This window comes from Brachycentrus maculatus, unplaced genomic scaffold, assembly GCF_059751285.1.
Source record: "Brachycentrus maculatus isolate JH-2025_06_01 unplaced genomic scaffold, ASM5975128v1 h1tg000797l, whole genome shotgun sequence".
Classification (NCBI taxonomy): domain Eukaryota; kingdom Metazoa; phylum Arthropoda; class Insecta; order Trichoptera; family Brachycentridae; genus Brachycentrus; species Brachycentrus maculatus.
In genome coordinates this window covers 33791-52011 of record NW_028281525.1, presented here as the reverse complement: position 1 = coordinate 52011, position 18221 = coordinate 33791, and the positions used below count along the sequence as shown (strand labels likewise).

General features: G+C 41.0%; 1 protein-coding gene across 1 annotated transcript; it reads right to left on the bottom strand.

Moving 5' to 3' along the window:
- Positions 1 to 12127: 12127 nt before the first annotated feature.
- LOC148300187 (protein cycle-like) lies at positions 12128 to 16769 on the bottom strand. The gene is made up of 6 exons (XM_088275127.1): positions 16439 to 16769; positions 16248 to 16365; positions 14992 to 15454; positions 13095 to 13420; positions 12854 to 13017; positions 12128 to 12310 (listed from the first exon to the last, which is right to left on the bottom strand). The coding sequence occupies exons 1-6, from the start codon at positions 16727 to 16729 to the stop codon at positions 12128 to 12130; spliced, it is 1545 nt and encodes a 514-aa protein (XP_088131253.1). The 5' UTR covers positions 16730 to 16769.
- Positions 16770 to 18221: the final 1452 nt, after the last annotated feature.

Here is an 18221-nt window from a genome sequence, read left to right as displayed (position 1 = left end):
GGCAAAAATTTGATCCGTACATCCTCTCCCATTCATAAAGCCACTCTGAACATCCCACACTTTATCCTTAGTTATGGTTCTTACCCTTTCTATGAGGATTCGTCCATACATTTTACCAACAGCACTCAATAGACTGATTGCTCTATAGTTTCCACATTCCACCCTAGATCCTTTCCCCTTGTAAAGAGGCATTATAACTGCCCTTCTCCAATCGACGGGAGTATAATTCTCCTCTAGACACCGGTTAAAGAGCCTATGTAACCATGTGAGAACTATTTTGCCACCATTCTTGATGTATTCTGCAGCAAAATTATCGAATCCTACAGCTTTTCCATTTTTTAGGGACTTTGAGGCATTCACAATTTCTTCCATACCTATCTCTCCTGAATCATCATCCACACATATTCTAGGAAGTGTGTTTACGACACACATGCTGTTATTATTAATTGCATGCGTTTCATACACCTCCTCGAAATACTCTTTCCATCTCTCTTTTATATCTTTTTCATTCGTCACCATTTTTCCGTCTTTCGCTGCAATCGATTTCATACATCCATTCACGTTTAGATTTCGGGAGTTTTTGACTTCTTTCCAGAATATTTTTATATTTTCTTGGAAATTTTTTGTCATTTTTACTCCTTCTTTTTTCAACATACGTTTTCGTTCACTCACCGCATGCTTAACTTTCATTTTACATTCCTTGTACACTTCTTTAACCGATTCATACTCAGTGGAGTTTTTATTTTTTACTGCTATACAATCTAACCACGCATTCTTCTTCTCTTTCACTATTTTTTTAACATCGTCATCCCACCACGCATCGCCTTTTTTCCTTCCTTGCACCGCTATACCACACACTACCTTTGCAGATTCGCACACACTTTCTTTTAAATGTTTCCACATGTCATTTATACTTAGATTCTTTCTATCCTCCGCGATCAACCTACTGCATACGTCTTTTACAAATTTACCCTTTATGTCGTCATTCTGCAGTTTTTCTACTTTGACTCTAGAGGGAGCCGCCACCTTGTTTGTTTTGGCCCTCCATCCTTGAAACAGAATCACTCTTGAAACCACCAAAAAGTGATCTGTTTCCATTTCGGCCCCCCTAAACACCCTTGTATCTACTGTGGCGGATTTCAATCTAGAGTCAATGACGACATAATCGATAATGGACCTTTCATTTCGTCTCTCCCAAGTATATTGATGGATTCCCTTGTGTGCAAAAAAAGTATTTGACACAAAGAGATTCCATTCCAGGCATACCTCTAACAACCTCTTCCCATTATCGTTTACTCTTGCATCCCCATACATACCGAGCGATAGTTCAAACCCTTCTCTTCTTGTTCCAACCCACCCATTTAAATCACCAGCCAGAATTACCTTTTCATTCTTCATTTTTCCATTCATCACATTCATTACATTCAAGCAGAAGTCATCCTTCTCAGATTCGGTGTCGGAGTTGCCGGGAGCATAACCTATCAGCACAATAGTCTAGTCAATCCGACTTTGAATCTGATAAACATGAGTCTCGCGTTTATAAACACATATCCTTTCATACATTCTACCATCCTGGGTGACAGAAACGCGGCGACGCCCTGACGCGCTCTATCTGACTCGGGGAGTCCAGACCAGAGGACCAGCGAGCCGTCGTGCTCCATCGATCCATTTCCTTTCTTCCAGCTTTCAGTCACACATAGTAAATCTAAGCACTTACTCTTCCTCACATCACATAGTTCATTCATTTTTCCATCCATACGTCCTCTGATATTCCATGTCGCAATTCTACACTCTTGCGTTGTTCTCTTCTTTGCGCCCCCGCGGGAAGAGCGGCTGACTGGATTGCGAGTCTCAGCGCGGCCAGAGGAAGGCATCTTCCCGCTACTCACTGTTCTATACTACATACATATTTTAGTTAAACTAGTACAGACTACAACATACATCACACTTACTCTTAAACCTTACACTTACTTTAAAAATAAAAATAAACTTAAACTTAAAAATAAAAATAAAACGTTTATGGGCTCACTAAAGTTCACTAAAATACAAAATATTGTCTTTACAAGGCTGCGTCTGGAGCGGGAGAGAGAGTCATAGTTATCATATATGCTAATAAGAATATAAGTTAAGCTTTAATAAAAGTAGTATCATAGTACGGTATTTTACGGTATGGCATACTAAAAGCCCAGTTATAATTGGAATAAAGCAATTATAATTTATATTAACGAGCTATAAATTCAACAAGACTTTGCAGGCTAGTGAAATAATATTTACTAAAATAAAAACACGCACAATATACCTTGATAAACTAGTATTACACAGATATAATACAAATATTACACATACATGATACAACTTTATAATGTGATAACTAAGCGACTGATTCGTTTAAAACCGTTCACCCCCACCGGCGCGCTGAAGCTCGGGTTTTCGATACGTTTATGTATTTTTCGGAATGATTTAATTTAAAAATAATTAAACAGTTTTGTAAAATGGTTTGTTTGCTATTGGAATAAAAAATTTTTTTCGAAATATAAGCCATCAAAAAAATAATAAAGTTCCGCTAGATTGCCAATATAACGCACTGTGCGTCTAGACCAAAAAGGTTGAATTTTGATTCATCGGAGAAAATAACATTTTGCCAATCCTCCGAGGTCCAATTTTGTTGCTTCTTTGCCCAATCCAGTCTAGCCTGAAAATGAAAAAAACTGAAGAAATTTTGTTCGTCAGTAATGGTTTCTTTGCGGGACTTTGTGCTTGGAAACCATGCTCCAACAGCCGCCTGGACACTGTTTTTACTGAAAATGTTGATGGGCTGGTAGACTGCACCTCTGCGTGTATTTCAGGTGACGTTAAAAATCGATCGCGCATAACAATTTTTTTTACTAAGCGATCATCTCGGGCAGATGTCACGTGCCCCCGTCCGCTTCCTTTTTTCCGTTCTATGGATCCAGTTTCTTGGAATTTTTATTATAAAAACTTCACTGCACCTTCTGAATACCCAACTCGACGAGATATTTCACAATTAGATATGTTTTGTTGCGACAATGTGTTGTGTTATGTTCACTCAAACGCGGGTAAAATAAGACTGTTGAGACATTTTATAATGTAAATATTGTAGAAAGGTGACACATAATGTCCTTAATTTATCGAAAAAAAGAAAGAGGTATCGATCGGAGGTAAGGATTTCTTAGAAAAAAGGTTCAGTGAAGTCAAGGGGTGCAGGAGCAGGTAAACTCGTAATTTTTTTTGTTTGCGGTGTATAAGAGGATGAAAAAAAATGTTGTTAAATTGAGAGTGAAAAATTTTTGAAACTTGTTTTCCCAATTTTCAATGTAAAGGGTGATTTTTTAGTGGCTATCGGTTTTTTTTAAAAAAAAAAAACATAATTCAGAGAAATGTATGAAATCTTTATTTGAATCGATAGTACGGTCCATATAATTTAATGTTTGAAGATTATTTCATTCAAATGTTGACCGCGGCTGCGCCTCAAATGGTCCATCCGCTTATTCCAATTTTGGCATACACTTTCCAACATTGCGGCCGGTATCTCTGGGAGTTTAATCGACCCACTGGAGTGGCTATTCGGGCTATTGTGACTAAATTTCGCACCAAATTTACATTGTTGGATATACCGACATACAGAGCTACCAATGCATCCAGAAAAGTTACTGTTTGGTGCGGATTGTGGGCTGGTGGCATCATTGGACCGTACTTCTTCATAGATGATGCAAATCGCAATGTAACTGTGAATGGTGAGCGCTACCGTGAAATGATATCCAACTTTTTTTTGCCCAAAATGGAAGAACTTGACTTGCATGATATGTGGTTTCAATAAGACGGTGCCACATGCCACACAGCACGCGAAACAATGAACTAATTGAGAGGCAAGTTCGGTGAACAGTTTATTTCAGGTTTGGGACCGGTCAATTGGCCGCCTAGATTATTTTTTGTGGGCTATGTTAAGGCTTATGTCTTTACTAACAAGCCCGCTTCGATTGACGCATTGGAAGACAACATTGAAGCATTTATTCGTGAGATACCGGCCGAAATGTTGAAAAGTGTATGCCAAAATTGGACTAAGCGGATGGACCATTTGAGAAGAGCTGGATCAAACAAAGAATATCAAGATTCGGAAGATTTCATATCCGGGACACGTATTTCGTGTAGAGAAATACTTCTTCTTCTTCTTTCTTTGTTCGCTCCCTAGGTGGAGCATATTGTTGCCTGAAAACTGAAGTGGGATATCTCACTAAACATAGTTTTGAGATATTGAGGTTTAAAATTTTTCAGTTGTTTAAAATCATGACTGAATTAAAACATGGTTATTTTCTAAAATATTTATAAAGCCAATATTTAGGATAAAATTCAAAGAATTCAACAGAATTTTTAAATATTTTTAAATATGTATATCAATGGCTGAAATTGAGAAAATAAAAATGATATCCCAGTTCAGCACTCACATAAATGGTTTTATATTTTGATCAAGTTCAGTGGAAATGGGACATTTAAGGATATTGTTGATAAATAAAATTTAGGAAATGGAGATAAACATTTTATTTTATTGTATGTCTTTATTGTTTGAGAAAAAAATATATCTATACTACACTCGTGACATTTAAAAAAAAGGCTTATATTTTCAAGGAGTGTGTGCTGAGATAGTGCCATTTGACAGGTTATTATGTTTTTAATTATGTTCTAAATTAGTATAAGAATATAAAAAAAGAGAATGGTATTATTTAAAAAAAAACTAATTGCTGCAAATATTTCTATAAAAATCATGGTGCACCGATGCGTTTAGCATCACAAAGTGATAGAAGGTCAGTTTTTTTGTCAGCTGATAATGTTGGTGGATTATTATAAGCAGCTTGTAGAACTATGTCTGTAAAAGTATTTCTCATTCTACGATGCGTATTGAATTCTTGGTACGATTCATCTTCGTAGGAGGTTTTATAAAAAACTGTTTGTTTTCCAGTTTTACTGACCATAAATGATTTCACACCATTCCATACAATTTTCTCGTTACTCGTATTGCACGTGAAATTTTTCCCAATGATTTCTGAAACCAATTTCCAATCTAGTATATCTTTTGTATCTAAAGGTTATGTCGTAAGGTTGTTGATTTTATGACTGTGCTGATTTCCGATGGTACATAAAGTGGCCGGCTTTTAAGTATTCTCGTCTTTTCCTTTTCAATGCAGCTATGCATGCTGTCGCCTTCATTTTAAGTGTAGCCAGCAATAAGTTAAATTATCACTATAAAATATGAAGTGTTTTTTGTTACTGCGTTTTAAAATATACATGTAAATGCATGTACTGATTTCGTTGACCCCACGACTGGCGATGCCTTCATGCCAAAAGTAACAACATCCAAGTTTAGAATTCAAATCGTACAATTGAAAACATTCAATTTGGATTTAGAAGAAAATGTCGATACATTTCCGTTTGGTAGTGGAATGGTAGCCTGTAATTCAAAACAAACCACAGCAAGATCTGACTTATTATTACTACCGATTTTGTCTTTGGCCTTTTCTTCCCTAGACATTTTTATTTCATTTCTGTGTTTTAACATCATGTTCACAGTATTTTCCTGGGGACTATTTTTGTTCGCCTCACAGTATGAACACAAATCTTTCTTCGGTTTATAGAATATGTTGAATTTAGTGTTAAAAATTAATCGATAAATACGAATTTTAACCGGAGTCTCCCCAGTCTCGTTGCACTGACTTACGTATATCCATACATAAAATTAAAATTCAACGATCCATCAAAATATTCCCTTGAAGAACTGGCACTTTTACACTGGATATCTCACTCGCTTACACTGGCGTCAGAAAATATTTCATCAATCGTTTGAGTGCTATGGTGGGACATGTATGTTATCCCAGTTTAACACTTAACATGGTGTGATATTTTATGCAATGCTAAAGTGGGATATTTCTATTACAAATATTTTTCCTAACAAGACCAAATACCCGAGAACAGCACTCAACACTAAAAAAAATAACAAATTTTATAAGCAGATAACCCGCAAATCGTTTTTTTTAGATATCCCACTTCAGTTCTCAGGCGACGATATGGCCAACACGAGACGTCTCCAAGTCACTCTGTCACGCGCCATCTCCTTGGCTTCCTCCCAGGTCAGTCCGGCGTCTCGAAGTTTCGCTGAATATAGTCGGTGAATGGTCGTCAGCAGCCTTCCGGGGCGCCGGAATCCTCGGGTTGGAAGAAGAGACATGAAGGGTTGATGCTCTCAGGTGGCATTCTAAGGACATGTCCCAACCATGTCCACCTTCTCCTCTTTAGGATTTCCAGTACGAGGTGTTGTTGAGTTCTTCTCCTCACATTGTCATTCCTGACGAAGTCATACCACTTTATACCCAGTATTCACCTCGGGCACCTATTTTCAAAACTTGCTAGTTTTTTGCTTTGAGCTTTGGTGAGGTGCCACGACTCACATCCGTACAGCAACACTGTTAGGATGCAGGCGTTAAAGAGACGACACTTGGTTTTTGTCAAGTAAAGCAGTGAGTCCCAGACATTGCGCATTTTATTGAATATGGCTCCTGCCATTCTGAGCCGTGCGTTCAGTTCCTTCTGGACACTACCATCCTCCACCATGAGTGTTCCACGGTATCTGAAGGTGTCGAATCGAACGAGCGCTCGTCCCTCACAAGTAAGATGTTGATCTCGGTCCAGACAAGCTGAGTTGCACATGACATTGTCTTTTTGGCATTCACTCTTAGGCCTAACCGAGCGGAGTTTATTTGGAGGGAGTCGATTATATCTTGCAGGGCTCCGATCGATGTTTCTATTAGAACTGCATCCTCCGCTTATTCTAAATCGCATAATTTCTGAGCAGGACTCACTGCAATTCCTCGATCCGGTGGGATTGACATTCGTAGGATGAAGTCGAACATGATGATAAAGAGAAACAGGGCTAGTACGCAGCCTTGCTTCACCCCAGTAGAGACCTCAAATGGTTCACTGCACACATCATCTATTCTAACGCAGCATTCGCTGTTAGTGTGAAGCGCCCCGATAAAGGCCACAATTTTCACAGGAACTCCATATGCTTCTATGATATTCCATAGAGAAGACCTATGCGGGCTGTCGAAAGCTTTTTCGTAATGTACAAAACAGCAGGCAAGGGCGCAGTTCCATTCGTTACTTTGCTGTAACAGGCATCGTAAGTTATGTATTTGGTCAGCGCGCACGCCCTGCCTGGTAGAAAGCCCGCTTGGTTCTCTCTGAGGACTCGCATTATTGGTTTTTGGATTCTTGCCAGTATTATTTGCGTCAGAATTTTTCCAGGAACGCTTAAAAGAGTAATGCCAAGGTAGTTATCCCTTTACCCTGCCAGGGTGTGGCCGTTTATCCGGACTGCTTGAAGTTGAAGAAATAAAAAAGATAACTCAACCTATGCCAACCATTTAAATGTCACAAACCGTGATTTTGGCAAACGTATTTATGTTAAATTCTTACACACATCTAATAAAGGTAGGAAATAAATAGATGAAGATTAAGATCCAAAATTATTTTTTCTTCTTTCCATCATCTTTCTGCGCATTCGTGCCAAGATTAACGGATTAGAGAAACCCTTCGGGCAGCCTTTCTTTCTTGTCAACGTGCAATATTTCGAGGAGACAATAGTTCTCGGATGCGGTGTGATGTGTGGAGGGCAAAGTTGTACATATCAATGCAAGAGAGTACAAATGTGGTATTTAATCGCTGATTCCTCATAATTTGAATATCTATAAAATTAAACAAAATTCATTTTATTATATTGGCAGAAATGCTCTATACTCCGTTGCAATACATAGCATGGTGATACATGTATTAAAATAGCCAGATTTGGGAATGTGTCTTTATTAACATTGTTCACAACAAATAATTTGTACAAACTTAGAGTATTTAATTTATTACTTAAAATTATCACAATTAACAATAGCACATATCACAGATGATTTTATATGTCAATCTTCAGCTTATTACTTCTGTCGAACTATCGCAGTCCCCGGAAATGGTCTCACACATTCTTCCTCTGTGTCTTCCTGAGAAGGCATCATCAGAACCAAGGTAAATTGACAACCAGAAATTGATTTTTATACAATTTTACAATTAATAAAATTTGATCTCTCTCGGTTGTATGCCGCTTTAAGAATGAACATATTATATTATGTACAATAAGTGTGTATATGTGTGTATCATGTTTATAAATACTCACATATCTAAGCATTTTGGTATATAATAAAAAGGTTTGTCTATACTATAATTTTAAGATTTTCTAGATGATTTTATGATTTTTTTTTAATTGCAATCAATCAAGCCCACTATGAAAATATCAAACTAAAAAAGTTCCCACTGATTTTACATGTACCAAAAAATTGCAGGTGCTCAAACTATTGTATTTATATGCCAAAAAAATATTTGATTGTGATGAAATTGGACTTCAGCTTAACCTTTTCATAGCCGCAAACAAATTACGCCGCAGTGCTCAACAGGCCAAGTATTTTTTTGAAAAAAAAAAGTTGTCTAAAGAAATTTTTTTTTGTTGTTTTTATTGAATTATAATTTACTTACCAAATATTATATCCCGCATCGATTGTTAGAGTTTTATTCTTGAAGTTAAACCAGTTTCAAATTTTCAGGGTTGTCACACTAAGTCGCACACGCAAGTTTTTATTAAATTTAATATTAACACACAACTATTATTTATCAATGGAATATTTTAAAATAATAAGAAAAACACAAAAAAATTGAGCAAAATAAAAACCCCTGGCGTTCAAAACAATCGATTAAAATAATCAATATTTCAAGTGGTTTGAGTGGTAGCCCTAATGACATCTGTCAACTGTCAGCTGAAAGTGATACCGATAAATCACTTAAAAGTATTTAAAAACTTTATAAAATATTTTGTGACAACTTCAACTGATGGCAATGTATGTTCCGTTTTTGACAGATTGTCAATATGAGTTAAAACTGCGGAGTAATACGTCATCAAAAGTACTGACGAGATATCTCGTCTCTGGCCATACGGGCACTCCGCCATTTGCCGAGATATCTCGTCTCTGGCAACCATCGGGTTAACAAATGTAATTTTGGAAACATTAATTAGAATTGTTAGTTACAATAAATTTCTGTCTGTGTCGCTCACTCCTTTCAAGAACGCCATAAATCAAAAAACTTGATTTTTCAGGAGAACGTTTTTAAAGTTTAAAAAAAAATACAATGTATTGAAAATAAATATCAAGCCACTTATTGAACTTTTTACTGTGCGACAGATCTTTTTAGGTAAAACCTGAAGGTTTTTTCTCCATTTGAAAAATATTTAGTAAATTTAAAAAAATAATTAAACAATACCTTTTCTTCAAAATGCAAAAACAACACTTTCTGCATTACAGATATCTGCGCTTTATATTTACCCGCTACAGCGGGTAAATGTAAAGTTAAAAATATGCCTCTTTTGCCGGGATATAGTACATTTTCCAGGCATTCTGAAAACATTCATAACTGAAAATTGACGATTTTTGATTTATGATGTTCTTGAAAGGAGTGAGCGATGTATGTTCCCTTATAATCCTATATACTTTACTGCTCCTTGCACAATCGGGGACACTGTTAGTCTTTCGTATGACATACAATCTGATTTAAAGCATCTTCATTGATTCTCGACATATTATCTTATTTACAATTTGATTTATTTGCCTCGAATTAAACATTATATGCTAATAGTTTTTATACCACTTCAAGTTTTTTTTAAAATTAATAATTAAATTTCATTATTTATGTTTTATGTCCATAGTTGATATAAATACATATTGACATACCCAACAATTAAACTCAGAACTTATGACAAGACCAAAATTATGATAAAGGATTATCTAAGCTTTACTAAATACATATGTAGTAGACACTGTGTTAAATTTCAAACATCTACCCCCTTTTTTAATTATTGTCTTATTATTATGATTTTTTAAATATAAATAAAGAACAATATATTAAGTATAATAATTACAGATATATATTTAGATACAAGCAGTGGCAGCCAGTGACTGAAATTGCCAGCAGTGCATTTTACTTGAGGAAAATACATATTAGGTTTGCTTAAAAAAAAATTAGTAAAGTTTTCTTCGGCTAAAATTGCATCCAGTTGCACCCGTTATTTTGGATTGTCTTATAAATTTCTTTAAAAACAATAGCTTTCTTAAGATATCCTTTCATAAACTAATGGAATTGAGCGACAAAATCTATCAAACCAATTTTCTGCTTCATTATGTCATCAGTGCTAAATGTTTTTTGCAATATTTTGATTTCCACGTATTTTAATATAACTGTTTACTTTGGAATTGCCTGCCCTTGTCATATTGGTGTGTGTGGGTGTGCGTACCGTCCGTATTAATATCTCTAATATTGCACATTACTTTTATTCAATTACATAATGCATGGCTTATGCATCACATATTATGTTCCGTATGTTCAAAGTGATATAATGTATCTTATCGCCAAGGCACTTTTAGGCATGCGTTGAAATATTATTCGCTGTACCGATGCGTGATTTACCCGTACCTGCGATGTCTCTCTCGCTCACCGTTTTGAAGCGACCGCTTCGAAGAATGGACAGTTTCTCGTATCCTAATAGTACAGAATAATGCGCAAACTAAAATATGAACAGTTTCTCATTTGTGCATGTGTGGGAATATGGAACAGAATTTGACAATAGTTCTAGCAGGAACCTTATGAATTTAATTGTGTAAGGACAAGTATTACACATACTAAGATTCCGCGTGTGGATACAAAATAAATCATTAAGATAAAAGTAATAACTTACAAACAAAAAACATTGTTCTTGTATTGGGGGATGGAATGTGTAAATAAAAGGTATCGGATATGTGGAATCACTCAGTGATTGGAAATTTGTCTACTACATAGTATTTTTGGAGGTTTCACTTTATTCGTTGCACGTATAAAACTGCCTTGTACAGAACATGATCCTGAATGCATTTTATGATGTAACAGGATATTTTACTGATTCATTAATTATTGTTATTTTCAATAATAATCATAATTTATCTATTCAATTAAATATATCAAATATCTTATCCTATTTGAAATTGTTTAAATGCAATTATCGAGTCTCACATTCGGTTCATTACTAATAATTATGTACTCGTACTTAGTATGAGTAGGTACTAAGGCAGATTTATAAATATATTATTTAAATTTATTATTAATTATAAGGATATCAATTTTTACTTTTCACTAGTTAACTAACTTATCATCACGCTGCTTATCCGCAGGAGTATGCAGAGAGAATAGAACGCCACACCCACCTCTGCAAACAATCTTCACCTCTCACATTCGTGCACACCTGCCGATTATTCTGACTCCTGACCTGACAACTTTTGAAATGGCACGATCGAGTATTTGAAATACTTGATCATGTCAAATTTTCCTCGGTCTTCCTCTGCTGCCATTTACTAATCACATTCGCCTCATAAATTTGGTTTCTGTTCTTTTTTCACTCGTTGGATTCACATGCCCAAACCATTTCAACACATTCCTAAATTTTATCGATAATGCTTATCTCGGCCATGCATTCTTTCCTTATATAACCATTTGAACATCTATCATTCATCATTTTACCGCACTATCGTCTGAGAGATTGCATTTTTACTGCATTCAGTCTACTTAATTTTTATTTATTTTTTTATTATTCTATATTATGATTCTTGAGTGTAAATTGTTTTTCGCAACAAGTTTATTTACAATAAGTTCACTTTAATATCATTCTGTCATATTATTTTCAAGCATTAAGTTGGGGTTCGTTGAGTTGAGCCAAATGCCAGTATTTAATTGCGGAGTGAGAGATTCTGAGACATTGTGACACGGCGCTGACAGCGCCTGTTAATTATTAACAAAGCATCGGTCGTGTTGTATGTACCGGTGACTTGTGGATACATAGAGGAACCATTGAGTCTCCAATCTTCCCGCCCTAACTGGATTCCGGATGGTGGTAGCGGGTTTCTGCGACCTCTTCTCGGACTCTTTTCGAGAACCCTTCCGATCCACCCGTCGTTTGATCCCGCGGCAGGTCGCGATCGCTCCGAGCCGGAGTCGAGTCGGGTCACGGCAGCGGCCACGGGAGGCCCGAGAAGTCCACCGGGCCCCCGAGCCCCGCGTCTGCCTCCAGCAGGCTCATGATGACCGCCATGGCCGCCTCGTCCGTGCCTTCCTCTCCGCCCGCCAGCTTCGCCGCTCCGCCCGCCGGGGGACTTCCGCCATCGGGCGACGAATGAAGCGCAGCGCTCTGAGAACAACATCCCCCATAATCAGATATATGCACATTTTACCATCCTCAAATCCGGCCAGAGGTTTGTGGGATTCACCTCATCCTGTGGAAAATGCTCGCGGATCTAAAAGACTGCGAACGGGCTCGATGCCTGATGGACGACGGATGCTCTACAACGGGGTGTCAAACTCAAAAGGCACCGAGGGCCGTATGAGGTATTTTGGGTACGCCGACGGGCCACATAAAAAAACTCATAAATCTCATGTTCCTTTTCATCTAACTTTAGGTAAATAACTTATTATAAAGACAGTTACATGAGGTACAGTATATCCAACTTAATAATATTTTAAAAGAATATCATATGTACCTGTACAAAAAATAATGATTTCAATGAAAAATTAAAATAAATGAAAAACATAACCGCGGGTCGCAAAAAAAAATACTTGCGTGCCGCGAGTTTGACAACCTTAATAAATGTCATTGACAAGTATATGATTACGCTATAAGCGAAGGTCTCGAGTCTATGCGGCACGATACACTAGAATTCTGGTGTAACTTTACCTGGAGAGGTAAAGGGAAGAGCGACGGTAGCGTGGAATCCGGGCTGTCGCTGGAGGAAGACGAGTCTCCGGTCATCACCTTCTGCGCCTGCTGCATCACTTGGCTGCCTATCATGCTGGACTCTATGTGACTATTGATGTACAACTGGATATCGCTTCTGTTTGCTGCAAATTTAAATTGAGGATAGTGACTCTGTCCCGTTTCGCCGGGCTCTGAGGATTGGCAACGGATCGGTACTCACGATATCCCGCGAGGTCGAAGGCCCGGGGCAGCGGGACGGCGGGCGGCGGGGGCGACCGGTCCGCGCAGTGCACGGCGAAGGTCTTGGCGAGCAGGCATTCGGTCTCCTTGGTCCAGGGGTTGCGGAAGGCGCTCCACTCGCTGCGCACGTGCGCGTATCCGCCGGCGCGCGCGCGCGTGCGGTAGGCCGCGGTGCTCACGCGCGCCGAGCCCGCCAGCGCCGCGCGGTGCCAGCCCGCAAGCGCCGGCAGGTCCTCGTGCCAGAAGTACTCGTACATGCTCGTGCCCAGCAGCTCCTGCGGCAGGAAGCCCGTCACCAGTGTCGACCTGGACCATCGTGCGCATATGTACTTCGTCATGTGCCCCGTGACAGGCAGAGGGGAAAGAACGACAAACCGCATTCACCACTTTTCATTCGTCGTTTATTATTTCTACATATCGGAATAAACCAAAGACACATTTCTTAATCGCTCAAATTACTCAAAATGCATCAGTTGGCTTATTGTTACGGGTCGGGCCGCGGTCTCGCGGTCAAATGCCGCTCCGCCAAACTTAAACTCTATTTTCAAACATAAACCGCTTAGGTTTACCTGAAAACATTATTGAATCATTATATGTATTTGTGTCACAATCAAACAAATATTTATTTATAATAAGTCATATAAAAAGTCTTCGCGGTTTTTTGCCACCAGATGATGATTTTGATGCCTTTATATTGGGCAACACTTTGACTGTTTCAAATAAACATATGCCTAAAAGGTGAAACTTCTTTTTACATTTAGAGATAGTTTTCTAATTCGTTGCTTGTGTAAAAAGTTATATTAATTTGAAAATGAGCTTTGACTTTAACAATACGCTACGTCATGCTTTTTTACTATAAAAAGATAAAAAAACCTTCAAAAACATGCCAAAAAAATTGTGAAGTGTACGATGACATTGCTATGAGTGAACAAAGGACCCAGAAGTTGTTTGGTCGATTCCGTTCAGGAAATTTCGATGTCGAAGATGCACCTCCCTCTAGTCGGCCAGTCACTGACAAAATGGATGAAATTTTACTGGTGGAGCAAGACCGGCACACGAGCTGTCAGGAAACGACGGAACTCGGTTGGGAGCTTCGATGCATCCACCTTATAGCCGGGTCTTGCACCGTCTGATTACCATTTGTTTCAGTCTGCAAAACATTGTTGATGGTGAAAAAATTGGCCTACCGAAGCCCCACTGAAAATCACTCGGCCAAGTTTTTCTATGGTAAACCACAGAAGTTCTAAACCGATGGAATTATGAAGCTACCCGAAAAATGGCAAAAGGTCACAGATATTAATACCTCTTTCACTAAAATGTAGCTATAATATTGGAAAGTGAGGATTATCTACTGCGGTGCCGCATTAGGGTGAAGGCTGACCGGAGCATTTCGTCGTAGCGTAACGCCGTAACATCGCTCGTGGCGAGCATGTTACGTTGTGCGTGAAGGCATTGCTGACTGACCGCGATCAGTTGTTGTTTGTGGCCTTGTGCTCAGTGTTGCCATGTCACACCAAACATCTGAATTACGGTCTAGAAATCTGTATGAATCTTTGCAACTTTGCATTAGTAGTTAAAATGTCGGACGACGAAGACGCGATTCTTGGTTCTGTGATTTTAATCAATTACAGCTTACTCCAGATGAAGAAAAAAAAGATTCCCCGCAGCTTGGGGAATTTCCCACAAATTGGCGACCCTGGTACTGACCTAAAATTGCATCCGACTTCGGATGGAGCATTCGGAAGGAGCGGCGAGCAGCTTAGCTCGCTGTCCTGACTGCCTGAATGCTCGCGTCGTAACATGTTACGTTACGACGAAATGCTCCGGTCAGTCTTCGCCCTTAGGCTCGGAATAGAGTAGAATGAACGCTCTCGTACCTCTGGTCCACGAAGAGGAACTTCCCGTCGAGCGTGTGTCGGGACGTGTAGTGCACGGCGCGGCAGGGCGGCGGCGGGCCGGCGGGAGGCGGCGGCGGCGGCGGCGGCGGCGAGAGCGGCGGGCGCGGGCGGCCCACGGCCACCAGGCACGTGGGGCTGCCGCCATCCTCCGCGCCGCCGTCCGCGCCGCTGTCCGCGCCGCCGTCGGCGCTGCCCTCGGCGCCGCTGTCCGCGCCGCTGGCGGTGCCGCCGTCCCGCGCGCCGCCCTCGGCCTGCCAGCTCTTGAGGTAGCCGCTGCACTGGATGACCATGTAGCGGCGGTCGGGCGAGCCGTCGGGCGGCGGCGAGGGCGGCCGCGGCTCGGAGCGGCACTTCATGCGGCACACGAAGGAGCGGCGCGCGCCGGGGGACAGCATGCTCGCGCCGGCGGCCGGCGGCAGCTCCGCCCTCACGGGCAGCATGGCTGCAAGGGGCGCCGGACTCTATAGTGCCTGCTGCCTACCGCCTGCTGCTCCGTACAAGAGGGCCGAGATCGGCAGGAAGGAGACATAACTACGTGTGATCGCGTGTCTCGAGGGAATCCAGATTACTTCATTACTATACAATCGGTCGCTAATTACATTTATAAATAGCGCTTTGAAATCGGTTACGTAACTATCTATGTAGTTGGCTATACATATGTACTTAATGCGCGTATTTCTGGATATAATATATGTATACTTTACTTCGTAAAGTAGTGCATAGTTATGTACATTATCAACATGTCGATGCAAATTTTGTCAACTCCTTCCGCTGTCGAAAATGATTGTCCCAGAATTATTGTTCTTTTCTCGCTCGAGTAAGTATTATTGTAAAACTGAGAAAAAAGATGGGCGTGAAGGGACGTGTGGCATCCGGCCGCTTACTGATTTCTAAGTTTGTGAGTAATGCCTTAATGCTTAATGGAACAGGATCGAAGTCTGGAAAATAAGGATTTAGACTACCAATGACCCCTCTAATAGATTTCGTGTGTTTGAACATTTTCAGCGAGTACAACGATATATTTTCATTTTATGTTGGTAATCTTAGTCGAAATATCGATGACTTGTTCAACTGACGTTTCTCGATCGAACGAAAGCATAGAGCTAGTTCAAGAAATATTGTTATTCCTAATTTCTACTTTTCTACCAGCGCCAGCGCGAGGAATGGGGCGGGGCAATGATAATATGATAATTTTAAAAGAAGGCGGATCCGGAAGGATCGGGTTATGTACTCACTCTTGGCGTCGATGAGCCTCTCGCGCGGACTCGGGTCGGCGGAGGAGAGCTGCTCCTTGACCTTGGCCACGTCCTTGGGGTGCAGGATGTCGAACCAGCTCTGTCCCAGCAGGTCGGCCTGCAACAGGGGGCGCGTGAGAGGAGGCACGGGACGCGGGCGCGGCAGCGGGACGCTGGCGCGGGATGCTCACCGGCGCGTAGTGCAGCACGCCGCGCACCGACTCGGACACGTAGAGCAGCCGGCCGCGGTCGCAGCCCACCGCGAACAGGAAGCCGTCGGCGCGCCGCAGCAGCGGGCCCTCCAGGTCGGCGTCCGAGAGGCACGCGGGCTTGTAGCGGCCGGCCGAGCACGCGGGCAGCGCGCCGCGCAGCCGCCGCAGGTGCTGCACGGCGAGCCGCAGCACCGTCAGCTTGTCCAGCTTGCGCGACATGGCGTGGCACAGGGGCACCGCGGCCGCCAGCTCCTGGATGTACGTGTTCATCTTGTCGCGCCGCCGCTTCTCGATCTCGCTGTGGTTCTGTCTGTTCACCGTCAAGTACGTACAATATACTTACTGCGTGTCAATAATAAACAGTATCAATGCAATACACTTATCGACTCCTCGGGAGTTTGGGGAGTGTTTGGAAAATGAGATATCCGAAGCAAGGCGGTGGCGCCCTTGACCGCCAGTAATCTGGAAGTCCCACCGTCCGCGTCCCTCGCCTTGCGGCCCGACGCGCTCCACCCGCGTCCCTAATCCCGCGCTCGTACGGCCTCCGTCCCACATACCGACTCTGTCGCGAGTGTCTGTAATATACAGGCGCTCGTCAGTGAATAGTCCCGGGTTTGATTCCCGCTAGTTCCAAAATGAATTTTCATATACATATTGTATATCTGCAAAAAATCCCTAAAAAGGGTTTTTGTTATGTCGATGTGTGTATATGGTAGATAATAGTAAACTTACTTCTTATTGTCGTCTGTAGTTTTGACGGACCTGTCATCTCCCGTGTCCTCCTCGCTGCCTGTGCTGAAACACATCGCACATGTACAATACATTACGCGAAACGCTCACCATACACCTGTCGCGCGCAAGATTCTGCCCAATGTTTGTCCGGCTCCCGCTGGCCGCCGGGCGGCGCACCGCGGTGGGACGCTGCGAGGGGCTCCCGCTGGCCGCCGGGCGGCGCACCGCGGTGGGACGCTGCGAGGGGCTCCCGGTGCGAGAGCGAACAACTTTTGCTTGTCTTACAATTTCATGTCATAAAGAAAGTTTGAAATATTTTAAAGAATGTGGCATAGTTATATTTTTCGTATAATCATGAATATCTGTAAAAAATAAAAAGTAACAACAACCTTTCTCGAGACTTTATTCGGTAATTTCCCAGAAAGTCGTCGATATTTTATGACAATGGCTGTTTTCGCAATACAACGAAATTAATTACGGCTTTTTTCCATTTCAGATATATATTTGTAATGACGCGGGAAACGGGTAAACGGTAATTTAATTCAAAGCGAAGCCATACGGAGTCCTTTTACCCGTTACACCTGCCCCTACCTGCCGCCTGTACAACTTCCTTCTCGAGGAGGTACGGAGGTTCGTCGTACAAAGAAAAACCTTTCTCGGAGAACTTTCCCTCGGAATTCAATAGTTCTGTACATTTAAAACAATTACAATTGGTTTAATACAGTATGTATAAATTCTTAGCTTTTTTAAAATATAATCGGCAGCTCTTTTCGCGTTCGGGCAGGTTCTCTATCCACGCTGACGGTAAAATAAGGGCTCAAAAATTATTTTTAAAACACCGCTATAGGCACCGATGGTCGTATTCTCAAACCCATTCCAGGCAACTTTCTAGAATCGAACGCGGGTTTGAAATGTGCTCAACGAAACCATATTCTAGAATAAAATAACAACAAAATAGTTTTTTCCACGTAAATTTTATTTGACCAGCGCAGCTACCGGGTTTCGTCGTAACCGACATCATCAGACTGGT